The sequence below is a fragment of the Oreochromis aureus genome, linkage group 23 (assembly GCF_013358895.1).
Source record: "Oreochromis aureus strain Israel breed Guangdong linkage group 23, ZZ_aureus, whole genome shotgun sequence".
Lineage (NCBI taxonomy): Eukaryota > Metazoa > Chordata > Actinopteri > Cichliformes > Cichlidae > Oreochromis > Oreochromis aureus.
The window spans coordinates 14,512,181-14,539,954 of NC_052963.1; the positions used below are offsets into that span (position 1 = coordinate 14,512,181).

General features: G+C 41.3%; 1 protein-coding gene and 2 non-coding genes across 6 annotated transcripts in view; all 3 read left to right on the forward strand.

Moving 5' to 3' along the window:
* LOC120436074 (ribonuclease-like 3) overlaps positions 1–25,320 on the forward strand; it is a 169,999-nt gene extending 144,679 nt beyond the window's left edge. For 2 of the 4 annotated variants that reach the window (XR_005610105.1, XR_005610107.1), the window contains 4 exons: positions 6,300–6,355; positions 20,735–20,879; positions 22,287–22,397; positions 25,176–25,320. Coding sequence is in view for 2 of the 4 variants with exons in the window: in XM_039606416.1 (XP_039462350.1) it covers positions 2,726–2,879; positions 6,300–6,355; positions 22,287–22,349 (273 nt within the window). In the remaining 2 variants the exon portion in view is untranslated. Of the gene's footprint in view, positions 1–2,506; positions 2,880–6,299; positions 6,356–11,154; positions 11,304–20,734; positions 20,880–22,286; positions 22,850–25,175 lie in introns of those variants that run through there. The other 2 variants (XM_039606416.1, XM_039606417.1) reach the window with 2 other exon arrangements.
* Positions 16,458–16,576, forward strand: LOC120436568. The gene has a single exon (XR_005610552.1). It is a non-coding gene; the product is annotated as a 5S ribosomal RNA (ribosomal RNA).
* On the forward strand, positions 17,074–17,156 carry trnal-uaa. Its single transcript has one exon. It is a non-coding gene; the product is annotated as a tRNA-Leu (tRNA).
* Positions 25,321–27,774: the final 2,454 nt, after the last annotated feature.

The window sequence follows — 27,774 nt, forward strand, 5'->3', positions numbered from 1 at the left end:
CTCTAGAAGATGATCTGGTAGCTGACCCTGGGTTTCAATTATGAATTTCAAAACATCATAATCGTCTTCCCCAGGATAGAGAGGCACCCCTGTAGCAAGCTCCACAGCTACCAGCCCCAGAGCCCACATGTCAATTGCTTCATGATATGGAATGCCAAGCATAACCTCAGGTGCACAATAACCAACCGTCCCCACACGGTCACCAGGAATCAGTGCAGAAGCAGGACATGCGAGGCCAAAGTCTATAAGTTTGACTTTGACGGGAGACTCATGGCGGTTCACAACCATGATGTTTCCAGGTTTGAGGTCAGCATGCACTATTCCCACAGAACCCAGGTGGAACAGAGCATTTGCGAGCTGATGCAAAATTGGCCTGAGTTCTCTTATTGGGAGACCTTGGTTATTCCGGTCCCTTATGTAGTCCCACAGGCTTTGGTCAAGGAGTTCAAAATTTAAGCAAATGCGCTCTCCATCGAGGAAATAGCCGTTCCATTCGACAATGTTGCACCTGTCTGGATCCAAGCGTCGTAGCTGCTCCAGGATGAAAATTTCCAGTTTTGCCTGTAGCAGAATTTCAGGGTCGCTCTTGTTGACTTTAATAGCCACAGTTTGGTTGTTTTTTGTATCGCGACATCTGGTTACCAATCCAAAGCCTCCTTCTCCAAGGAAAGCCTCCACCACGTGGTGATCTCCCAAAATGGTCCCTTCCGTTATTTCAAGATCATCTTCAGAGGAAGATGGGTTGGCTGAGGTGTTGACCTGTCCTTTTGAGGAAATTCAACTGAATTTTGGAAACTGCAGTTGAATTTTGCGATTCATGACTGTTCCAGCTTGAAGGCTGCTGAGAGAGCACAAGGTTTTCTCCCCCTGTGCTATTTATGTCAAGGCAGGGGGCTCTCTTTGAGAGGCCAGTGTCGAAAAAGGGATGCTTCAGAACCTCCGATGGTGTTATGCGCTGATTTGCATCCAAGGCCAACATCTGTTTGATTAGCCTTACAAATAATGGTTGGCCATTTTCAGGTCCTCGCCTAACCTCCAGTAGTTGTTCGAGGTCATCTAGACACTTAAGTTTTATCGATCGAGTTTCTTTGGATTGATACTCTGTCTCGTCTTGAAATTGTTCTTGGGTCTTAAATGTCCAGCGCTGTTCGTTGTAGTTATCCTCGATGAAATAGCAGTCAGTGTACAAGCCAGACTCTAGAAGATGATCTGGTAGCTGACCCTGGGTTTCAATTATGAATTTCAAAACATCATAATCGTCTTCCCCAGGATAGAGAGGCAGGCCTGTAGCAAGCTCCACAGCTACCAGCCCCAGAGACCACATGTCAATTGCTTCATCATATGGTGTGCCAAGCATAATCTCAGGTGCACAATAACCAATTGTCCCCACAGCACCACCAGCAATCACTGCAGAAGTGTTACATGCGATGCCAAAGTCTATAAGTTTGACTTTGATGGGAGACTCATGGCGGTTCACAACCATTATGTTGACAGGTTTGAGGTCAGCATGCACTATTCCCACAGAACCCAGGTGGAACAGAGCATTTGCGAGCTGATGCAAAATTGGCCTGAGTTCTCTTATTGGGAGACCCTGGTTATTCCGGTCCCCTATGTAGTCTGACAGGCTTTGGTCCAGGAGTTCAAAATTTAAGCAAATGCGCTCTCCATCGAGGAAATAGCCGTTCCATTCGACAATGTTGCACCTGTCTGGATCCAAGCGTTGCAGTTGCTCCAGGATGAAAATTTCCTGTTTTGCCTGTTGCAGAATTTCAGGGTCGCTCTTGTTGACTTTAATAGCCACAGTTTGGTTGTTTTTTGTATCGCGACATTTGGTTACGACACCAAAGCTTCCTTCTCCAAGGAAAGCCTCCACCACGTGGTGATCTCCCAAAATGGTCCCTTTAGATATTTCAAGCTCATCTGAGCTGAAGGATGGGTTGGCTGACATGGTGTAATGTGTCTGTTTGCGCTGTGAATTGGTGAGAAAGAAAACTGAACTTGTTTTGGTTTCTCCGTAAAATGCTCTCAAAACTTCTCCAGGGTTTTAGTTGCTGCAGGTCAATGTCCGTTAAGCATAAAGTATAATAGGTGAGCGCTCCTATTTAAGGGTTTTGGGATCAAAGCAAAGTTACCGCCTCAGAAAGGATCAAAGCAAAATTACCACGTCACAAGGGATCGAAGAGCGATTCTAACATGTGCGCATGCGCACACACGTGTTTGTTTGTGTAATATTGTTCACACTAAATTTGACCCTAATCAATTTAATATCAGTCAATCAAAGAAAATGTTAGTTTTGGAGAGTTTTAAAATGACGAAACTGACAGTTAAAACATTTTTGTTCGCGTATTTGTATTTATTTTTTTCGGTTTTTTTTTTTTTTGCATACCATGTCAAGCTTTTCTGTATATAGTCATGTCGTAGATTTGGAGCAAACAAGAAATTGATTAAAATGTTCTATTTATTTTAACAATCATCAGCTTCATATCCAGGTTTGGTACGGGTGCTTGAAATCCTTGAAAAATCTTGGATTTTAATATTGTAGTGCGTGGATTTCGGATTTGGTGCTTAAAACTTCTTGAAACTGTAACCGTATTTCATTCACCACAAATAACTATCTGATTGAATAGTTTTCTTATCAGATAGAGAAATAAAATGAGTCGCAAAGTCTAAAAGCAACATTTCTCTGCCTGGGCTGCCTCGTACCTCTGCACGTCAGTCTGTTTCAATGTGTGACCCCCCACCGCCTCCCCGAGCAGTCGTGGGTGAGTGCACTAACGTGCCCGGAGGTTGCCGTTTTAATGAGTGTTTGCTGGAAAACGAAAAATACAAGAAGGAGTCTTCAAGAAGGATTTGTACGTTTTCACAACGGGGGAGTTTGCGTAAGTCCTAGTAAATAATCTTCTCGAGTGTGTACGTTACACACGTTATTTCTTAAAATTGGTATTATTATTTTGCTAGCTAGCAAACTCGCGGGATAAATGATTGAAATGCACTCAGTGCGATACAATACGGTGCCGCTATTATAACAGTTAGTTATTGCGGGGTAACTTGTAGAATATGCTGTGAATTTAACTAAGATTACACAGCAGTAGCAGTAATACGAGTTACTTCCCTCAAGTGAAAGCTTTAAACGTTAGCCCGATGCTTAACTAGCGAACTTAAGGCTTTCTGATTGAAGGCTAAAAGCGGCGTTGTCACCAAGTAAATAGGATATTGATTATATTTTTGTGTATTGCTGCAGCTTCTTCAAGTATTAACCTGGTGTCTTTGGGAACACCTTAGGGGGAAATAACGGTAATATGACTGAACCATATGGGAACAAAGAAAAGCCACTTTTTGTGCTACCGAAGTTTCCTCGCTTTCATTCAAAATCTGTTTATCATTAAACAACTTAAACATAATGGCTTCAAGCTCACATTGAGGCCTGTGGAGCACGATCAGCCCCTGAGACAGTAGTAGACAAATGACTATTTCATACTTTAAGGCTGCCTGTTTATTTAAGGGAGATGAACAGTACATTATAACTGTACATAATAATATCACAGATGATAGATTAAATAAATAGAAAGACGCTTGTGCATTTTTAAAGTCTAAAGTGTTGAATTGAACTGAGTATGTCATCTGTTCAAAGCCTCTCCCAGTCAGTGCTGTTCTCTATGCCTGTCTTACTGTACATGATGTTATTAGCACAAACACTTTAAAGGTGATAATTTAAGACTACAACAATAACACAGACTGCAATGTAGTTAAGCATCTTACAGTTAGTTTTGAATGAATGAACTTAAAAAAACAACATAAGCAAAGATGTGTCTCCTATTTTTTGTGTCACATAAGAAAGAAGCATCAATATTTGATGTGAAGACTTATTAATTTAGCCTTTCACATGGTCGTAAGACCATGGTCTTACATGGTCTTACGAAGTAAGACCATGGTCTTACGAAGTGAAATATGCATCTTTTTTATGGTAATGTGCTGGAAAAGTTTGAAAATGGACATTGAACGTGCTTACAAAGTGCTTGAATTTGACCCTGAAAGGTGTATGAACCCAGAAAAAGTCACACTTGGAGTAAAACCTCTCATAGCAAGTTAATCATATTAAATTGATTGGATGCTTTCAGCACAAAATTTAGCCACACAGTCAGGACAGCATCTGATTTACCTTCATCGGTAAACATGTTTATGCAGTACATAGTAACAGTGTGGCTGAGTCCTCTGGTTCAAATCAGTTCCAGTACATTTGGAGATGTAAGTCTTAACCTTTCACATGCATCAGGAAGGAAAATACAACCAACATTTAAATGTCTTAATTAGATTTATTTGAAGTGTCTTAATGAGCTGCTGAATGTGAAAGTTAGAAACTGTTGATTTTACTGGCCAACAGTTACTCAGTGTTAGCTCATTACTCTTTACTCTGAGTTGTTGGAAGAAATCGTGTCTGTTGTTGGTTAATCTGATTCCTGAGCGCTTGTTTGTGCTCAGCCAAAGACGTTCTTTTGTTTTGTTTTGTTTTGTTTTTTTAAATGATGAAGCAGCTCTGCTCTCCATGGTATTTATTTGTTGGAGGGAATGTGTTTTGATCATCCTCATGCTCATTTCCAACATGATATTCTTATTCTTGGACTCTACTAGAGTAGCTTTGCACGATTCACAGTTTAAAAAAAAGCTTCTTTATCTTACACCAAGCTCCTCTTTTTCTCCTCTGCCTGAAAAACCGGGGTTTTGGCCTTTTTGCCTTTAAGCTAACTTTACTCTTATTGGTTGATATTAAAAAGACTTGCTATTAATGATCAAGGCTTTTTAATATCATGGATTGGGTGTTCTTTTATTCATGCTTTTTCTGGGGTCTATGATGGATATTTTGGAATTAAAATTGCATAAATTGAGATCTGATTAAAAATATTAGTCTCACACGTTGCATTAATTTAATTCAAAAGTGAGTCACATGGGTGTTGAGTAGAAATACAGCAGAATAGTGAAATTAATCTTGTATTTATCGTCTAATCTTGATCACATGTTCAGCGCTCATAAAAAATATATTTGGAAAACATTATTGTTTAGTTTATTTATTACAGAGGAAAAAACATGACACTCTTCCTCACCACTTCCATTCAACCATGTCCCTCAGGACTGATTTTAAGCTGCGTACAGAAGGATTCAATCAGTCTGCAGAACACAAACATGCATCTGCTTCAGTGGCAATGAATGAAAACATCTGGCTGTGTTATTATGCATACTGAAATAGGAAAATAAAATAAGATGAATGAGTTCAGCGCTCTGAGCTGGATGTCTTTCTGAAATACAACTCTCCTGCCTCTGGTCTTCATGTGAAATGTCTTTACTTGCTCAAATTTAATCTCGTAAAAGTCGATCATAAAACTTATGAAAGTGTGTCTAACTTTCTGGGATCTAACTCGTTTTAGATATTTGTTTCTATGTGCTGCGTGTGTTATTTGTTATTCAGATGTGAAGTTTAAAAAAGGTTTAGCTGAGTCTTCATTTAATAAATGTTATTTCTGGGGTTTTGTTTTGCTTGCTAATCGTCGATACTGTGACGGTGTGTCAGTGTACAGATCCTCCAGGGAAAATGTTTTTGTTTTTCACATTTTGACTGTTGTGATTCATTATTTCCACCTTTCAATCTTTCACGTTTCATTATCCAACACACGCATTATTCTCTCCCACTGCGCTCCTACTTTTTAATTCTTTGAAAAAACATTTAATCTGCACAGTACTGCCAAAGTGCAGCAATACATTGTGAAGTGCACAGAAAGAGTCTGGATTTCCATTTCCCATACAGTACCGAGCAAAGTCTTGAACCACCCCTTATTTTTTTTCATGTTTTGCCAGGTCAGTCTGTGTTAACAGTGTTATTAACTGCATTCTTTAACTAAAGAAGTGAGAACAAATGATGTGGGGTTTTGTTTTTTGCAATAGGCTGCAAGTAAATGTGTAAAGATACAATTTGAAATTGGTTCTTTGTTAAGTTTTCTGGTCCTTTCCGTGACTTAGGTGTCTGTTTATGTTTGAATGCTTCATAGATTAGTGTGAAGGGTCTTAACAGACAAAAACTGGTCAAATACGACCCCTGGATTAAAAATCAGAGACACTTTAAAAAGCCTGGAGAGCTATTCCTTAATACCACTTTAAAGATTATAGGGAAGTCCGGATCCCTGGAAGCAAATAAAGAAATGAGGGATGGCTCAAGACTTTTGCACAGTGCTGTACATGTCATGTTCCCTGTTTTATAGCTCAGCTCAAACTGACGCGTTCTCACTAACTGCTTCTCATTTTCTCCACAGTAAACTTTGACCACTTCCAGATACTGCGGGCCATCGGGAAAGGGAGCTTTGGAAAGGTAATGTGGCCTCCATTTTTCATGCAACTTGTATATTGTTTGCCCTTAATTACCCACCACAGTCGTCATCTCTAATCGGTGCAAGCTAAGCTAAATGTGCTGGGATTACACTTTAGTTCTCGTGTGCTGCTGTTATTTAATAACAGTTATAAATGCAGCTTATTTAATTATTTCTATAAAGTCAGTTAGAGGAGAGCCAGTTTATATTTCATCTCACTCAGTCTACGTGGGAATTTTGACCCCACGTCTCAATGTAATTGCAGAGCAGCACAATTCTGCGGCTCTATTTGTCATCGTGCTCAACGGTTGGGCTGAATAAAGGCAGGAGGAGAACTTAGCGCGCGCGTGTGTGTGTGTGTGTGTGCGCGTGCGTGCGCTTCATTTTGTGAAACCAAATTACCCACAGTTCTTTTCAACCTTGTCACAGGTGCCAATATCACCGTTGATGGCCATTGTTGATAAAACGGTCATTTTCGATTAACTTGTGGGCCATTTTCTTTCACCTTCTGCTGAAGAATTCCTTTGTGTACCCATTGAACGTCTGGATGAGACTTCAGTAATGAATTCAGGACTCTGTGTGTGTGTGTGTGTGTGTGTGTGTGTGTGTGTGTGTGTGTGTGTGTGTGTGTGTGAGATACACAATTGGGGCCCCAGAGATTGGAATAGTTTATCTTCATTTTAAATCCCAAATATCACTGCTAATATTTGTTCATTATACTTGTGTCTCTGCACGCCTGTGCAAATTCTTCTTTGCTCTCTACAAAAACACTTTTTTCCCTCTAAAAACATGTCCCTCTGTAATATGGAAAGTCATTGCCCAATGCTGAGTGCATTACCATGTGAATTTATGTTAAGTTTTACTTATTGCTTTGTTCCCTTGAGCTGCTGTTACTTCCCTTATGATACTGAAGTGGATCCGCAGTAAGCCGAGAAGCATTATTTTTTTTAGAATAACAATTTACACTCACTCTGGTTTCTTTGAGATGAACGCCACATGTAAATAAGGTTCATTCACATTGTTGGCTTTAAAATTCAAACTTGAAGAGTTTGTAAGTAAACTGGCTGAGATGAGACACAGACGATGCACCGGGTCCTCGTCTGAGTGCTGGCTTTCAGCTGTGCTGTATCTCTTCTCCAGCCGTGCACGCACAGACACTGTGCTACACTTACACAGTGAGACAGATGCTCACAGAGACATCCAGATACATTTTGTCCTTGCTGGAGGTCATTGTGTGTGTTTTTGGCCCACTGTGGCCTCAAACCGAGCTCCTGCTGTTTTGTGAACAATTTAACAGCACCAGTCTTTAGCTTCCTGTTGAACACACAGTGGGGAGGTGTAGGAGGTAATAAATCAGGTTTGGTTATCCTAATTTATAGTTGTCTTTATTTTAAGGATAAAAATAAAATTCACAAGAGGAAGGTGTTGGTGTGTGTGGTTGGGAAGAGAAGGAGAAGCTAGAATGAAGCACAAACAGAGGGAGGTGTTTGGCTCTCGCTGTAGCGCTGTGAAACATGATCTGTATATTGCAGCTTGTGTAGGTGCTCCAAGAAAATGGGTTCATCGGCATGCAGCACTGTAGATGTGCACGTATGCACTCGCAAAAGAGAGAGGATGCGTGTGTTGCTGAGCTTGTTCTTGCACAGCGGGGGAGATGTGAGGTAGGTTGGGGCTACCTCATAACTCCCTGCTGTGAGGCTGCCAGAGGGAAAAAGAGGAAACTGCCTCCTTCTCCTGAAACGCTCATTTTCCTCTGCTCACTTTTCATCTTTACAATCTCAGCACTTGGGTGTGTATCTTCTTGCAGCAGGCCTCTCAGTCTCACTCTTGTTTTAAAAGAGCTCCTCTTTGTGTTATTTAGCTTAAAAGCTTGTGCAGACATCACTTTGACTCTTACAACAGAAAACATACTCTGCCCCTGACTAAGCACCGCAAGGACCCATATCACACTCTGAGACTTAAAGTGCCCTAATTGACAGCTGACAGATGTGTGGTGAAACCTTTACCTTCAGTCATCAGTTTAAAAAAATCAAATACACAGGAGGCATGCCTGCTGGCAGCCAAAGATCCTGCATCAAAATTCTCTGAGTGTAGCCGCTGCTACAACTGCAGTCTGAAAATGTAAACTGATGATGGTGTAATGACAGGGTAGGTTTGGGTGTTACAGTTTGTACCTGATAATTTATGCCTGAGTACATGAGTACAAATAAAAGGAGTACCACGTAATTTAATGGGTCAGCTTGGGTCCAGAACTGAATGTAGGGCTGTTTTAGGTCTGAGCCGCTAACCTGATTTAAAACATAACACAACTGCTGGTAAGTGCGTGTTGTTTAAAACAGATAGTTGGAGAGGCAGGTCAGTGCTTTTAAAGGTTTATCAGGTGCCAAATCATTTTATAGTTGTGAAATGTAGGACTGTGCAAAAGTTTGAGCCACACCTTAATTCTAACATATGACTTGCTGGGTAATGGGAAACGGGTGCAACAGTTTAAATTTGAAAAGCGTACATGAAAATACAGTATAAAAGGCAAAAACAGAGTTGATATAATGAGCTAATGAGCTTGAGCATCTTTATCTTCAGCACAGCCTGAACTCTCTCAGGCACATTTCTTTGGAATTCCTTTAAGTAGTCTTCAGGAATAGTTCTCCGGGCTTCTTTAAGGACATTCAGAGCTCTTCTTTCGATATTAGCTGCCTTTTTGTTCCATTCTCTGCCGAGATGATCCCACACAGTTCTTGTGTAATTTGGCATCCCTCAGCCTTTTCTCCCTGTTCCCTTCCTTAATAATGGCTTCTTGACAGCCACCCTTCACTGACACCATGAGATGAGGCTTTGAGGAACACTAGATGGATCAACTGAAGGACCAGGTGCATCTTTCAGGTCCTGTGTCAGGTGTTTGCTGAAGTTTTTTTACATGACTTTCAGGTACTGTTCCTCCACTTTAGATAGATTTTTCAGGCTGTCCCCTTTTTTCTGTCTCCTACTTTTATTACCAGTCCAAAGAAATCAGATTAAATGGTGTGTTTTTGTGACAGGTTGCTAGTAACAAAGTACCTAAAGATAAAATTGAAAATTTGTTCTTTGCTAAGTTGTGTGTTTTGTTTTGTATTTGACAACTCGGGTTTATCCCTTGAGTTAGGCTAAGTGGCTTAACAAAAAAACAAGAAAACAACAACAACCCAAAACACAAAAAAACCACTCTCAAAGTGATGAGGTACAAGGACTGGACTGAAAATGGGTGAAAAAACTTTAAATGACCTTCAGAAAGTGTAAAGAAAGGTTGCTTAAGAAGAACATCTGGCTCAGTACAGGCAAAATATAAAGAACCGAGGAGAGGCTCAAGACTTATTCACAGATAATCAATCAAATGAATCAAGCGTCATCTGGAAGCAGCCTCCTGGCTGTAAGAGCGTCTCGTTTTTGTCTCATTAACTGTCTGGTGGCGCTCACAGTAGTCTGCTGTGACGGGGTCCTCGAGGACTAATGTTACAGGGAAATCATTAGGAAAGTGCTTTGGACTGAGCTTTGCTGAAATCTCTGTTTTCCCCCTATCAGAGTGCTCCACCACCTCCACCCCCCCTCCTCCTCCTATTCCTTCTTTTTAAACGTCAGTGCAGGTACCGTCTCGCTCCCTCCCATCCCTGTCTTTTTTGTTACATAATGCCTAGTGGCTGTGCTCACTATTCAGTTCAAGTTGGTTTAAGAGATGGTAGTTTAAAGAAACACAAAAACAAGCTGTTTTGGTAAAGCAATATATATGATTTTTAAAGATAAAATATGGCGTTAATTTTGTTTGAGTTCCTGCCGCTCTCTTTACTTCTCACTCTGTTTTGAAGCGTCTGCCTTCCAGCAGATGGGGAGACTGTAATGGTAGCTGCTTTCCAGGAGGATGTAGCTCAGCTGTATCATGACTGCTAGGCCTGTTGGGCCATATACGTCCTAAGAGTAAGAATAATTTCCTGCTCTCTCTTTTCCTCTCTAACTTTTCCCTGTGTGCATCAGACCTTCGCCCCCCTCTTCTTTGTCACTCCAACGTTCTCAGCTCAGGCTGCATAGGAAGCTGGCATTTCTCTTGCCGGGCTTATTAAAGCCTGTGCTTTAGAGCTCTGGGGGGGCTAACACTCGAGGGGACATGACAGTCATTGGCAGCGACAGCAGTTTAGTGACAGCTTCCTAATGTCAGCAGTCACATGGACAGGTAAACATCTACACAGATAGAAGAGAGGTGGATGGAGAGAGACAGAGAAGGTCAGAAGTTGTGGATGAACTCAGCCGGGGGTTCCTGCGTCTTCTTTCCCCGTGCTGTGCAGCTGCTTCAGTGGGAATAAAGCCTCATTAGGATTGAAATGGGAAGGCAGACGAACAGAGACGGCTGCTGGAAATGAGTGGGAGTAAAACGAGATGGAGATGAGGGAAACGGACACCACAAGAGGCTGTGACACTCATCATATCTATGGAAAGGTCAGGAGATGATCAAGCCTTCAACGTTTTAAACTTTATTTTTTTATATTTTTAAAGTAGGGTGCCGTCGGTGTTTACTGATAGCAAACTGTGGTATGAGGACCACTGTTGGTAATGTTTGTAGTGATACTCAGGTGTATCTAATAAAGTCTTTTTTTTTTTTAAATTCTGGTATAGAACCAGTTGAATATTTGTATATAATCCCTGCAGCTGTCAGACTCTATAACAGGGGTCACCAGCCTTTTAAACCTGAGAGCTAGATAAAATTGTGAACAGTTTGGTTCATCTTTAGTTATATGATAATAACAATTCTATGTTGATATGCTATGTCCTATCACAGGTTCATTTTCAAAAAGGCCTGGGTCGTGTAGCAGCCAACAACTCCTCCAGGCTGTCCTGGTGAGGGAGAAGTTCATGGCCCACTTCTCGGCAGAGGGAGCAGTGTCTTGGCAGCCAAAAGAATAGCCCATTTGAAGTCCCAGTGACTTCCCCACAATGGCTCTCAGCCACCCACAAACCTCTAAAGAGCGTTCCTGCCTTTTTAAAAATTTTCTTAATAAATTAGCTCTACTACCCAAAATAAACTAACCTCTTTATTCTCTTAACTAATTGGTCTTCACTATGTTCCTATATTTTAGTATATTTTGTCATTAGTATAATATGAAATTAATTCTACATGTGTCAAGTTGTGTGCCAATATTTGCTGTGTAGTGGAACTGAGACATTAGTCATTACAAAAATTTATTTGAGAAAATATTAAAATTCTCAAACAGAAAAACATTAAACATAAATATATAAAATATAACTATTTACAGAGAGATGGGAATAAAAAGGACCCAGCTTAAAGTGGAAGAGCCTCAGGGAGAAAAATAAGAACATTGTTTCTGCCCTGGAGAGCCTGCTGCCTCATCAGAAAACGACTGATTGCTAGGGTCCAATGTTTCCAAATTTAACACAGCTGTGCATTTTTCAAAAACTAATTTATAAATTTGAAATTTCACTAATACTCTCGTCTGAGGCGGCATGCTCTCCAGAGCAGGAACAAGGCTGCTCCATTGGAGACTGGCGTGGCCTCTTCAGGGACTCCAGGATGGCCAGCTCCACCGCCGATGGACCGTCCTGGGACCCGTCCCTCGTCCGCCTCGGAGCTGTCCTCCTCTGTGGGCCTGTAAAACAAACCACAAAACAACACAAAGAAATGAGAAGGCTGCTACTAGATTTTCATTTTCAACATTGAAAAACACAGGATATAAACAGATTGGTTGTAGATATTTCGTAAAGGTAATCACAAGGGAATCCCACAGAGTAAAAAGCCATCAGAGCTTGCTGTACATACCTGTGGGTGCAGCAGCAGGAGAAGCAACAGGGGATGCTCTGCTGCAGAATCAGTTGACTCTGTCAAGACAATATTAAATGTTGACAGGTTGAAAACAATAGTCATAGAGAAAGTATTTACATTGGTCCCTCATTTATTGCAGCAGGGGTTCTCAGAATAACTAGCCCCTCGCCACTCACTTATGCCGCGTTTTGTCTTCTTCTGCCTGCCACTTTTGTGCGCCTTTTTCCCTCCTGGTGCAGGTGTCTATTTGCGAATGAGGGTCATAGTTATGGGTGTTTTTGTGCTGTTTTTTCTATTGGACGTGATGGTTAGCAAAACCAAACATAAACATAAATTTGGCAAGCGCAGGAGACACGACATGGAGGAGATTTGTCAATCAGGCTGCAGAATGCAATGCTCATTGTTGACAGCTGTACTGTGCAATAAAAAACTGCGAAAAAGCGAGGCAGTGACGGATGAACAGCGGGACCACTGTATACTGTTTATTAATAAACAATAACATATATTCCTATATGACAACATACACAGCAGTGGGCGGGCTTGCTAGCTTTAGCACAGCTTTCTCGGGTCAGTCAAAAATTTCAACAGAGAAATGAACGAGCGTACCAGGTTGCCCGATCTCTTCACATATCTTCCTCCAAGTAGGTCCTTTTTATTCCTGTCTCAGTACAGAAAGCAGCTGGTGTCCTACAGCGTTGATTAGCCCTTCCTCCATATTAAATGAAGAGTGAAGGGCTTTGGCTGGACCTGCCCCTTTGACCTAGGTCAGAGCCACGTCACCAGGCTCCTGATTGGTTGTCGCGGCACGAATTGATGCTGGAGTTCAGATTTTTCCAACTCGAGCGGTAGACGCGATACGCGCAAATGCACAAAATGCAACACAAAAACTTGCGCGCATATTTTCATTCGCGCGTCAAATGCGCCAGTCGCTACTCTCTGACGCGTTTGTTCCATATTTTTTTCATCTGTGGATAATGGTTCTCATTATCGTGGTTCGCTGGAGTCCCACAACTTTAAGCCTCATTTAGGTGATTTCTCGATTGAGAACAGGGGTGGCAATAATCAGGAAATTGAACTCAGCTTCAAAGATGAGTTCAGATGATCCACAGATGTACTACACCACAGTTAATTTATGTTATAATTTGTTTTATCACATATAAATGTTTCAATATTTAATATAAAACATTTAAGTGTTACTAATATACAAAAAATAGGAAATGAGTAAGGAGGCAAACACTTTTTCACATATGTCTGTATATATTTTTTTTTTCAAAAGTATATACAGACAACCAACAAGTGTCTGAACCACTGCAGGTTTACCAACTGACCACTCATCCATCAGTAAAGTAAAAAATAAGGTGATTTTCCTAATTTGGAGCATTGTCAGTACAGTTTACATGTGGTCCCTGTTATGATCTGGCCAGTTGTCTTGTGGTCACAGGACTCAGCAGCACTAAGCAGAGCCTTGTAGGCTCCAGGCAGTGAGAAAGCGGAGCATCACGTACTTTACAGCTGTAGATGAAAAAACTGTTAACATGATGTGTGTAGGAAGGAAATTTTCTACTATAGCAGCAACATCACCAATTTGTATAAAGACATGAAAGACAGGGAAAAAGATAAATCTTTCTCATGGATTGGGCAGCAAAAGAAACAAAGAGTAAAAGAAAAGAAATCCTTGGACGGACCCAGATCCCTGTCACAGAGACAGAGGTCAGTGTCACAGCCCTTTCAAAGAGACACTAAATAAGCTCAAATAGTGGTGAAAATAATGTTTCAGTCATTATTGAAAAGCGCCTGGAGGCGACTGTTGTTGTGATTTGGAGCTATACAAATAAAACTGAATTGAATTATTGAACATTAATGAATGTGGAAGAGTTATGGTAGAAAAACAAAATTAGAAAATTCAAACTGTAATGAAAGATTGATATTGTGTTTCTTTTAGCTTTTTGGGTTATTTTACTTATTGTCACGGTCCTGGGTCGGTGACCCAGTGTTGAGTTTCTTGTGTCTCAGAGTTTTTGTATTATGATCTTAGTTCTCTTTGTTGCCCCAGTTTATTCTATAGTCTAGCGTCTTAGTTTGGCTTTCTTGTATTCTGTTTAGTTTTCTGAGTATTTAGTAGCTGCCCTCTGTGTCTCTTTGTTGTTGTTCTGTGTTTCTTAGTTGCTCTGTCTCCCCTAGTCAAGTCTGCTTCTGTGCTACTTCCTGTTTTACTTTGAAGGTCTGTATCTCATGTGAGTGTATCCTACTTTGCTTCCTTGTCTCGTCAGTTCTGATTTCCCCCAGCTGTGCTCTCCTTTTGTGTCTCATTCCCCTCGTTATTTCCCAGTGTATTTAAGCCCTGTGTTTCTCTATGTCAGTGTCGCGGTCTCCCTCATGCTGTGTGTGATTCTTCCCGTGTCTCCTGGTGTACATTACAATTAGTTTTTCCCAGTTTAGTTTTATGTTGTTTGTGATCTGTTTTCTAGCAATAAAGCTGTGCTTTTGAGTTCAATTTCTGTCCCCGTGAGTTTGCGTTTGGGTCCAATTCCTGCCTGCCACACAGCCGAAACATGACAGAAGATCGCGACCATTACACGGACCCAGCAAACCGCTCTCAGCTGCGTGAGCGTCAGGATGCTGCCTTTGCCCAGCTGGACTAGGAGCTTCGCTTGAGGCCGTGGCGCAATCCTGACTACGGGCGGATTTTCCGAGGAACTCGGCTGGCTCTCGGTGGTCCCTGGAGCTGCCGAAAGCCCCCACCTGCTGCTTCACCTGCACCCAAGCCGCTTCAGGTGGGAATTCTCGGCATCTCTTCAGATGCCCACGCTCCAGCCTCGGCGTCGCCGTTCTGCACGCCGGAGGCTCAGCTGTTTTCTCCGCCCGCTTCCCCTTCCCGAAGGAAGCGGCACACACGCCGCCATAAACTGGACATTGCTGACCAACCTATGGTGGTGAGTTACAATGACTGTTTTTCTCCCGCTTCTCTGGACATAAAAGACAAACTCACTTCTGATCCTTTTGGTGTGTCCCTGCTGGATGATGACATTGACTGGGACAATTATTTTTGTTCAGCTCCCTGGGAGGGGGGGTTAATTAAGGACAATTCACACACTTCAAACCCTTGAAAACTGCTAAATTCATTATTCATTATTCATTTTGATAGGTCTGTTTTGTTGACCCAGCATATATTAATCCTGAGCCTACCCATTCTAAGACTACTCGTGTTCCTGCTCCCAGGGCAGCTCGGGCCCAGCGTACCCCTGCACCCGTACCAGTTCCTCGTGTGAGGGAGGCTGGGGCCCAGTTGGTCCCCGCTCTGATTTCCAGGCCGGCTGAGGCCCTGTCAGTTTCTGCACCCGTACCAGCTCCTCGGGTGAGAACGGCAGCTGCCCAGCCGGTGCCGGTGACGGTCCCGGCTTCTATGGTGAGGGGGGCTGTGAACCAGTCCACCCCTGCACCCATGCCGGTCCCCAGGGTGAGGTCAGCCAGGATACAGCCCGTCTCCGCACCCGTACCTACTCCTCGGGTGGGAGCGACAGTGTCCGGCAGGCCTGCACCTGTTCCTGTTTCTGCTGAAGGCTCAGGCGAGCCCACCCAGCAGTCCTCCCTGTGTTCCAGAGGGTCAGGAGACTTAAGGCCACAACCATCATCACCACCATCACTACTGTATGCATTTCAGTCTATAGCACAGTCATTAGCTCTGTTAGCAGCTCAGTCCATAGTTCAATTTCCTGTGTTACCGTTAGCTCAGCCCTTCACTGACTGTGCAGCTCACCCTTCTATTCAACCAGAAGGGGACCGCATCTCTCTAATAAATCCCGGACAGACTGTTTGCACTGCACAGCCCCAGCCGTTGCATCCTGAGCCGCCTGTGTGCCCTGTGCAGCTTCAGTTAGTGTCCCTTCAGCCAGAGGTCTCCGTACCTGCTGGCTCTGTGTCTGTTTCTTCAGCTGGGGGTTCAGGAGAACCGCACCAGCCTCGTGCCTCGTCAGCTGGAGGGTGGCAAATGTCACACAGTTTGATATATATTATTGTGCTAAACTTCATGTGTTACAGCGACAACATGCAAACCTTCGTTATTAACTGCAGCTTCAACACTGAGCTGCAAACATGCTTTTCCCGCAGTAACATGACGATAAGAACACGTTCGTTGATTACAGCACAGTGTGAAAGTGACAGAGAGCACACAGTGTGTTAGGACGATTTGGAAATCCAACATTTTTGTCGTTTGGACATTTTAACTTAAATATAGAAAACAAAAACGTAAGCGGCGTATGTGTCCTTACAGCATGGATAAAAGGCCGTTTATGAGCTGTCCTTTCGCTTACGGCCATACCACCCTGAACACGCCCGATCTCGTCTGATCTTGGAAGCTAAGCAGGGTCGGGCCTGGTCAGTACTTGGATGGGAGACCGCCTGGGAATACCAGGTGCTGTAAGCTTTTGCACTTCGACACACAAACTGCAGAGGGCGCTGCTCTTTAGGAAAAAACTTCATGACCTCTCTCCTAATTTTTTGCATGTGTACAGTTAAAAATTAAAACAACAATCATCTCTGCAGCTTATTGGAGACACTCTCGTGATTCTGTTGTAGAGCAGAGCTTCAGCTCAGTGTGACTTCATGAGTCTGAAAGCTCCAGGATGACAAAAATACACCAACATCATTCCTCACTTTACTTTCTGGACAAAGATGAGGTTACACAAGAAAAGCTGCCGATATGTGAAGATTTATACTCAAATTATATTCTTGTATTTGTATCTTGCTAATAATAAATAATAATAAAAGCTGTTGCACACGTTCTTCTCTCTGCCAAAGCAACACTGTCCTGTTAATAGGATTTATTTTATTCATATATAACTTTGTAAAAAGCATTTTAATGCTGTGAGTAATGACTTTACTGTTGGGCGACGTGTCTGTTACGCCGCTCAGCTCTGTCGGACCAGGATGGCCAAGTGGTGAAGGCGTTGGACTTAAGATCCAATGGACATTTGTCCACGTGGGTTCAAACCCCACTCCTGGTAAAGAAATCAATCTGTAGCCAGCGTACAAATGATCCATAGGGAGTGGACCAGAGAGAAGACAGTGTTCGATTCCTCAGAAGTGACAAAGCCGGACGGGCTTTTGGATGTGCTGAAAGTTCATGTGAATGGATCCTGTTGAATACAAAAATGGCAGTGGTGTGGAAGATGATCCAATCCAGCATTATCTATAAAGCACTTTAAAGTACCCAGCACAGGACCAAAGTGCTGTACAGTAAATAAGTTAAAAAAGAAAACAGTAGAATAAAACAAAACACATAATACGTAAAGATTAAAACAGCCGTATATTAAAAAAAACGAGATAGAACAGCATATAATCAACTAAAACAACTAACATGAAAATAAACTAAAACTGACATCTTACAAGGTGTCAAAGGTGAGGTGTTACCACTTTGCCAAGGACTGGAAGAAGACCCAAAGAGTCCCCCTTAGATCAGAGGGAATTTGTTATTACTGTGAACTGAGAGGATCCCAACCACAAAAAAGCCATTTGCTTCTGGAAAGACAGCTTTATGGGCAGACTAGACTATGACTGAGCTATATAATGACAACAGTATGTTTGGTGCATCAAAGGTGATCCTTTGAAATCTGAGAACCGTGTACCAGATGTTAAGCCTGGTGGTGGTAGGATCATGCTCCGGGGCTGATTTGGTGCCAGTGGCACTGATCAACTGCACAAAATGGATGGAATAATGGAGGAGGAGGACTACTAAAGTGAGTTTACAATCCAACATAGAAACTGACCTTCACAGATGGAAAACTTCTATATTCAATGTTATGCCAAATCCTCAACTTATTAGTAAAAGAAAACAATTTTCATTATAAAATATGTTCTGATGACATTCACATGGATTTGATTTACACATCAGAGGCTTGGTCAAGTAAATGAACATGAAATAAAGAGCAGAAAACACTGCATGAGAAGTAATTCAAAACATGACTTTCCATGAAGCCGTGCTGTCACACTGTGGCTAGACTGAGGGTTTGTCAACAGTCTGATGACACTGCATCACAGAATTATCGTTAAGCACTTTGTTCTTTTCATGACCACAACTCAACACCTTGTGAGTGTTTGCAGCCTGGTAATGCACCGTGTGCCAAAACTGTGAACAACTGAATCTGTTCTGAGAGCAGAAGAAACTTCTATGAATGCAATGCAGATGTTATCACACTAACAACATATGTTATAATATGTTATAATGCAATCTTTGTGTAATGTAAAACTCTGAAGTCAAACCTATAAATGGCCGTTTTTGACACCTTTTGAGTTTACCTTTATATATTTCACTTTTACAAACTGCTTATTTTTCCTTGTTTGGTATCATTATTTTCAGCACACCAGCACAAATAAGAATATACAGTTATTATTTGAATTTGACTGTGTTTTTGACACTCAAAAAACACAAACAAAAAAACATAAAAGGCTAGACTACACACTCCAAAAATGCCACAAATCTCTCGAATCTCAAAACTCGCTGTTGATGTCGTTGTTTGGCCTTCACTTTAACAACTTCTCCTTTTCCTCAGCAGCCATATAATTTTGCGATTGGCTGTCATGCTGCATTTTCCCCAATACGAAATGGAAATCACGTTTTACTTGCATTTTGTTTTCGTTACATCCTTAGAAGATGCAGTTTTACCGTTTCTTCTAGCACTAAAGGTGATTCTAAAACTGGTATGTAGTTTGAAGTCTTTCTGACCCAAACTGAAACGAGACTCAGTGAGGGTTCGATGTCAACTTAAATTGATCACGTGATTTGGATGCTCTAGTTTGTCTGTAGACTATAGAGGGTAATATGCTCACCATTTATTGCTTCACACAGCTCATGTTGTTCAGAAAGCACCTTTAATGCTTCAATACAAATGAAAAAGATAAATAGCAGCCAGATGCTGCTAATCAACTGCACTTGATTCTTGGTTTACCAGCAAGTGTGAGCACCTATACGAAAGCATAATTGGCAGTTAACACAGTGTCATAATCTTTCTAGAGATGGACGTCCTAGAAAATTCACCCCAGGGTCAAACTGTGCAATGGTCAGAAAAAGCTCAAAAATCCAAGGTTACATCTCAGACTCTACAGGCCTCAGTTAGCATGTTAAATGTTAAAGTCCATGACAGTACAATTAGAAAAAGGTTGAATAAGTGTGGCCTTCTTGGGAGGGTTGCAAAGAGAAAGTCTCTTCTCTCTAAAAAGAGCATGACAGCATGGCTGCAAGTTTGGTAGCAAAGTTGCAAAGCATACCAGCACAAACACCTCATACAAGCTGTCAGCACAGTGGTGAAGGGGTGATGATTTGAGCTTGTTTTGCAGCTACAGAACCTGGGCCCCTTGCACCATCGAATTTTCACTGAACTCCCCTGTATACCAAGTACTGTAGAGTCAAAAGTGAGTTTGGGTCAAGCAGCAGGGCAAAGTTCCCAAACACATCAGCAGAGCTGCAACAGAATGGCTAAAAAAGACAAGAATCAAGGTTTTGCAATGGCCCGGTCACAGTCCAGACCTCAACCTAAAATTCAGTGCTGGGAACTTGAGAGAGCTGAACATAAACTAATACCACAAACCTCAACGATCTGAAGAAGCCATGTAAAGAAGAGTGATTCAAATATCCTGAGCAACCTTGTGACAGACTGGTAGTCATACAGAAACAATTTGGTAACATTATTGCTGCCAAAGGTAGCTCTATAAGTTACTAAATCAGTGTTCTTAGTTTTTACTAGTACGCTATATTTTTATGAAAACACTCTTTTCCACATGACTGTATGTTCCCACATGGAAAAGATATTTATAAATCTTATAAAGTTTGTATCTGTCTTGTGTGAAACTTGTATGAAAAGCATACAAGAGTGAAAACAGATATAAGATCCCTTGAAAAATGATATAAAGTAAAACTTGTATGTTTTGGATACTTACTAAAACAATATATGAAAGTGGCCACTTTCATGAGTAAATCATATAAGCCTTATATGATTCACTATATGAAGTAGGCCAAATCTGATGCAAGTCTTTTATAAGTTTTTTCTATTTCTTTTCCATATGGGTTTGTTTGTTTTCTTGTGACTGTGCTGTGAGGGTTAAATTTATGATTTTTCTTAACAGTGCAGCAGCAGCTTGAGAATGCTGTTTGGTTAATAGGAAGTTTTAAAAGACCTGATCAAATGTCTTACTGGAAATATTTGGTAAGTTAAACAGCAAAAAATATAAATGAGAACATTGTTGAGACAACAAAAGTTGAACTGAAAGGTGGTTTATTGTGTTTATTCTGGTGGTTTTACTACTTTATTTTTTATTTCACTCTCACAAAAAGCTCTGCTGTACATCTGTGAAGACAAATATATACACAAGAGAATTTTATACCTTATAGCTCACAAGTAAAACAGACATGATCTGTGAATTCAGAGCAGAGCAAAACATTTGGGGGACCTGTGCCAAACAGTTAATTCTGTTCACCTGGACGTAGCGTTTTCAGTGGGAGAAGCGCTCCGTCACTCATCCTGCACTGAGTCAAAAAATGCCGCAAGCTGCAACCTGTGTTTGAATTCAGACTTTCCATGTTGTCCAGTTTCAGGCAAGGGAACTGAAAAGTGTGCTGAGGATAAATGATCAATTAGGCAGATGTAAATGAACAACAGCTACAGGCTGGAGGCTCTGACATCACACCTGATGGAGACCCTGGAGAGCTGGTCCTTGCTGATCTTCGGCCCCAGGTGAGTTCACTGCTGAACCCCTTCCAGTTCACCTACTACCCCAACATTACGGTAGATGATGCTGTCATCCAGCTCCTACACCGATCCCTCGCTCACCTGGAAAGTGTGTGGAGCACTGTGAGAATCATGTGCTTTGATTTCTCCAGTGCTTTTAACACGATTATACTGACAATCCTGAAGGACAGGCCTGATTACACAGGTGTGGACCATCACCACATGGATCCTGGACGATCTTACCAACCACCCTCAGTACATGAGGAATTATGTGTCTGAATGGGTAGTCTGCAGTATAGGCACCCCACAGGAACAGTCCTGACTCCATTTCTATTCATAATATACACAGCAGACGTCTCCTACAACTTTGCTAAATGATTCCTGCAAAAGTTCTGTGATGACTCAGCAAATATTGGTAAATGGGGACGACAGGAAGAACAGATCTGGAGACAAACTAAAGTGATTCCATGTCTCTTTTGAGTAAGCTTTGATGTTTGAACATATCCAATTTGAGGTTTCAGGGCTCTAATTGTGCTATTGTGCTAAATGCTCACTTTCATGCAGCATTAATCACATTGTTTTAATAGTGCTACATTTTACCTTGTCTCTGATTGGAGCAGGCGGCGCTCACAGGGGTCATGTTGTGTGGAAGAAGAGTTCAGCTGAACAACACATGACATATTACACCAAGTTAACAAAAACTAAGCCAAATGCAGTTTTTTTTTAATTCATTATTCTGGGTGTTTACCTAATTTTATTTTTAGACACATTTTATTTATTTATTTAAAAGTAATATTTTACAGAAAAGTTTTACAGAAAAATGCCTCTTTATTCTCTTCTATTGTAAAGCCAGCTGTGAATGACAACCTGCAGCTGCATGCTGTTGTGGTCACTGGTCGTCACATTAGGTTCTGAACCACAAACAGAGACGTTTCTTAGAACTGGTGGGCTAGTGCTGTAGGTATTGATGTAAATGATTGCTTAAGGTGGTGCTGCAGCAATGTATAAAAACTGAAGCCCTCAGAGCCAAGTGTTATTTATTCTTCTGTTACTGAGGTGAACTATAACCTGCTCAGGTAGAATTTAATAACAGCGTGTCTGAACTGTACTTGACTTGATCTCTGCTCATCTCCAGGCTTCACTTCTCATTCGGTAAGAACTTGTTGTTTGTTTATTAACATTTTATAAACAACAGGCTTTTGTATACTTCCAAGAAAGAGAGAGAAATCACTCTCCTGCCACACTTATACTCACATTCACTATCCAGACATTGGCTTCAAAACATGCTAGCATCATCTGGGTTCTGTGAGCATGCATATCATACATAAGTAATGCAAGTACTGCATGTCAGGATGGAGGCCTGTCTTTACTGATTTATGTTCAAATAAAGTTTAACTTTAATTCCACCTTCAGGGCATTTCAGTCACTGAAGACATCTTCACCACCTGCTCTTCCAGACGACGGACTCGTGCCTGAACACCTGCAGGTTAACCAACCAACCACTGATCAGTAAAGCAAAAAAAGGTACATGTTCTCATTTGGAAAAATTTGAATCACAAGTTTTATAAATTTCTAATATAATAATTACATTTAGCAAAAAATGTTGTCTCTTTGTGGTCCCATCTATTATCAATATCAGTGCTTACACAGCTGTGACGTGTATGAAGATAATATTTTTTGTGACAGCTATTATCTAACTGCAGTCAGCCACCTGTGATACTATGTATGGTTCAACTCTTGAACAACCAAAAAACCCACCAAGGTTATTTAAAAGGCTTAATTTCCACTTGTTTACATAAACTTGTTTTCTTCTTTGCAACAAATTAAATAACAAAATGCAAAAATCATAACAATAAAATAATTTCCAAACATCCTATATCAAAAAAGACCAACTTTTATCCTAGGCTGCATAAATTTGAATAAGACCTTTGCTATATATGTGTTTATATTAATAAAGTAAAATTGTTATTATTAGTGGTAAATGATTTGTTTGTTTGTTAGATGCACCTCAGAGCAACAGGAAACATGTTGAACCGTAAATAGTGAAGTAGATGCGCACATCGTTTTCAAGAGTAGGTAGCGGGAAGTGCAGACGGCATAACGGTGTCAATATTAGACTGAAGGGGGGCTTCACATTTGCAGACACGCTCCAGTAACCTGCAGTCTTTACAGGTAGGACACACAAACATTAACCCGACTGGAACATCACTGTATGAAAATATATGATCTGTTTTTGTCTTAGCTTCAAACACTGTTTAAAATCAAATATTAAACCGAACAGCGGTAATTACCTGTCCAGCAGAGCTGTGTGTAGCCATCAGTTAGAAAAATCAACAGGTCCTGTTCCCCCTGTGAAAAGTCGCTCTGCTGACTCTTGGTTAATTTCAAGCTCAGGTTAACTCTGTCTGTTTCTGTCTTTTCCTTTCTTGCTGGTTCTGCGCTTTCTGCTCAAGTCAGCCACCTCTGGCGCGCACGCTCTGCTGCGCATGCCCGACAGAGGGGGTGTACGCAGCGCGTGCACCTCAGGTGTGCAGAAGCCTGCTTCCGCTTTTCGGCGTGTTTCAGTTTCAAAATAAAAGTTTCAAGAGAACGCTGCCAAATATTACGTGACGCTTGTAAATCTGTAACTAGGTGCTCGTATAACGTAAAAAGCAAGAGAGAAGAGAAACACAGAGTCGTGCTTATGACCTCGGTATTGATTTTAAAGGGCGAATCAAACATGTTTAAAAAAAAAAGAGGTCATAATAAGAAGATACTATGTTTATCTGTTATGTTGTTCTATGTATTTAAATTTGATGCCAGGGGGGGAAATTATTAGTTGACCCCTGCAGTAAATAAAGAAGTCAACAGTTTCTAATGTTGATAGTTGTTTCATTTTAATGGAGAGAGAAAGAATATCAGCCAAAAAAAACAAAAAACATAAAATGTATAAACTGATTTGCACGTCACTGAGTGAAATAAATATCTCATCTCCAAGTAGCACGATGTTTCACGTCTCTTGGTTTACACAATTGGGCCCTCTCCTCTTTACAGAAACTCTCTGAATCCTTTAAGTTTCTTGACTGCCACTTGGAAAGTTGAAACTTCAGCTCCCTCCACAGATTTCCTACAGTACTGAGGTCTGGAGACTGACTAGACCGCTCCGTGATCTTATAGCACTTCTCCATTAGTACATACTCAGATCGGCTTGCTGTGACTCAACTCATTTTCCATTACAATCAAGTACCACCTAATGTGCGTGTGGTCATTACGACAAAGCGGCCCAATGTCCATGTTGTCATTTAAAAGCAACACGAATGCCACAACATAGGAAGACGTGGCAGCGATGATATATCTGTGGCTTTTTGTCACACTTAGGAACCACGGTGTTGTGCAGCTATTTCCCTTGTTGCAGGGTTTTAAAAAAATTGCAGTTTTGATTTTAGTGAAAGACACCATCTCATGACTTATCGAGTGCTGCGACTGACAAGCCAATCCGTGGCTTGCAGTCTGACGACGCAGTCTGACTGGTTGGAACTGCTAAGTCGTCCTGTAGCAAAACAGGCCCACACCATAATGTTTCCATCTCTCTGCTTGACTGCGGGATGCTATTTTTTGCGTCCGCGCCCTATTTCAAAAGGTCAGTTAAAGCCACATAATTCGAATTACGTTTCATCTCCCCACAGCACTTTCTCCAAAGTCTTCCCTGAATCATTTAGATGTTCACTGGCACTTGATGGGCCTATACATGTTTCTCCTTGAACAGGGGGACCTTGGAAGTGCTGCAAGATTTTAGTCTGTTACAGCATGGTGTGTTACCAATGTTTTAAATGACTGTGATCCCAACTGCCTTCAGCTCATTAACAAGCTTCTCTCTTGTAGTTGTGGCTGATCCAACAACTTTCTCATGATAATCCTCACTCCATAAAGCAAGTTCTTGCATGGAGCTTGAGACGACTAAAGGTCATTTTAAATATCTTCCATTTCTGAATAAATGCATGAACAGTTGGTGCCTTTTCATTCTTGCAGAAGTCCATACACCTGTTCAGGCCTTGTGCCGGTCTAGAGTCTTGTCTCTATCGTCCCTTGACAGCTCTTTGGTCTTGCCCATAGTATACGAGATTGTAGACCTGAGCAAGATAATATTCTGTCTCTCCATTAAAATCAAACTAATACAAAATTTAGTGACTGTTCCTTTTTTGTTAATGAGCAAAGTTACAAATTCAACAGGAGATCAAATAATTATTTCCACCACTACAGTGACAAGATTTTTGCTGCTTTAAATTCTTAATCTGGAAAATGTTCCTGTTTTTCCTTCTCCAGGAAACAATGAGGATCATGTTTGCTGGTTTGTTGCTTGTGCTGCTCGTTGACACTGGACTCTCAAAACTAGCCAATCTTCAACCCAAACAGCAGCAGAATGAAACCCCTTATGAAAAGTTCAGACGGCAACATGTAGATGCTAAGATGAGTGTGGAAAATGTGATACAGAAATAAAAACAGGCAGATCTATGATGTTAACAGCCGTTGTAAGCTTACTAACACATTCATCCTTAGTGATGATAAAGAGGTCAAAGCCATTTGTAATGGTCAAGGAAGATATGATCGTAAGAGTCGCATGACAAAGAGTGTAGCAAAGTTTAGTATTGTTATATGTAAACTAAAGAAGAAAAGAACCGGGGAACCCAAATGTAAGTATGAAGGCAAACGTCTCACTAACAGGATTACAAGGAGTGCAGAATTATTAGGCAAGTTGTATTTTTGAGGAATAATTTTATTATTGAACAACAACCATGTTCTCAATGAACCCAATAAACTCATTAATATCAAAGCTGAATGTTTGTGGAAGTAGATTTTAGTTTGTTTTAGCTATTTTAGGGGGATATCTGTGTGTGCAGGTGACTATTACTGTGCATAATTATTAGGCAACTTAACAAAAAACAAATATATACCCATTTCAATTATTTATTTTTACCAGTGAAACCAATATAACATCTCCACATTCACAAATATACATTTCTGACATTCAAAACAAAAACAAATCAGCGACCAATATAGCCACCTTTCTTTGCAAGGACACTCAAAAGCCTGCCATCCATGGATTCTGTCAGTGTTTTGATCTGTTCACCATCAACATTGCGTGCAGCAGCAACCACAGCCTCCCAGACACTGTTCAGAGAGGTGTACTGTTTTCCCTCCTTGTAAATCTCACATTTGATGATGGACCACAGGTTCTCAATGGGGTTCAGATCAGGTGAACAAGGAGGCCATGTCATTAGTTTTTCTTCTTTTATACCCTTTCTTGCCAGCCACGCTGTGGAGTACTTGGACGCTGCGTGTGATGGAGCATTGTCCTGCATGAAAATCATGTTTTTCTTGAAGGATGCAGACTTCTTCCTGTACCACTGCTTGAAGGTGTCTTCCAGAAACTGGCAGTAGGACTGGGAGTTGAGCTCGACTCCATCCTCAACCCGAAAAGGCCCCACAAGCTCATCTTTGATGATACCAGCCCAAACCAGTACTCCACCTCCACCTTGCTGGCGTCTGAGTCGGACTGGAGCTCTCTGCCCTTTACCAATCCAGCCACGGGTCCATCCATCTGGCCCATCAAGACTCACTCTCATTTCATCAGTCCATAAAACCTTAGAAAAATCAGTCTTGAGATATTTCTTGGCCCAGTCTTGACATTTCAGCTTGTGTGTCTTGTTCAGTGGTGGTCGTCTTTCAGCCTTTCTTACCTTGGCCATGTCTCTGAGTATTGCACACCTTGTGCTTTTGGGCACTCCAGTGATGTTGCAGCTCTGAAATTTGGCCAAACTGGTGGCAAGTGGCATCTTGGCAGCTGCACGCTTGACTTTTCTCAGTTCATGGGCAGTTATTTTGCGCCTTGGTTTTTCCACACGCTTCTTGCGACCCTGTTGACTATTTTGAATGAAACGCTTGATTGTTCGATGATCATGCTTCAGAAGCTTTGCAATTTTAAGACTGCTGCATCCCTCTGCAAGATATCTCACTATTTTTGACTTTTCTGGGCCTGTCAAGTCCTTCTTTTGACCCATTTTGCCAAAGGAAAGGAAGTTGCCTAATAATTATGCACACCTGATATAGGGTGTTGATGTCATTAGACCACACCCCTTCTCATTACAGAGATGCACATCACCTAATATGCTTAATTGGTAGTAGGCTTTCGAGCCTATACAGCTTGGAGTAAGACAACATGCATGAAGAGGATGATGTGGACAAAATACTCATTTGCCTAATAATTCTGCACTCCCTGTACAAATATAAATATAGTAATAAAATAGCAAAAACCAGACATAGCAATAAAATTAATAAAAATGTCAGTTACCCACAGAGTTATAAGCCAGGGAATAAAAATAGGTTTTTAATCTGGACTTAAAAACTGGCACTGATGTAGCTTGTCTAATATGGAGAGGAAGGTTATTCCAAAGCATCAGAGCCGCAACAAAGAACACTCGGTCTCCTCTAAGTTTCAGCCGTGACTTAGGGACTGAAAGCAACAGTTGCTCAGCTGACCGAAGCAAACAAATGGGGACATGGGGCTTCAACAAATCAGACAGAAAAACAGGTGCCAGACCATTTAGAGATTTAAAAACCAATAAGAGGACTTTAAAACAGATCCTAGATTCAATTGGAAGCCACTGTAGAGAGGCCAAAATCAGAGTGATGTGGTTGAATTTCCTTCTGCTAGTTAAAAATCGTGCCGCAGCATTTTGCACTAGTTGCAAGCATGACAAAGTGCCCTGCCCAACCCCTATTAAAAGAGAATTGCAATAATCCAAACTTGAAGTAATAAAGGTGTGAATAACACTTTCCAAGTCACGCTTGGAAAGAAAGGGCTTAACCTTCGATAAACGTCTGAGGTGACAGAATGCTGATTTCACCACCCCGTTTACATGAC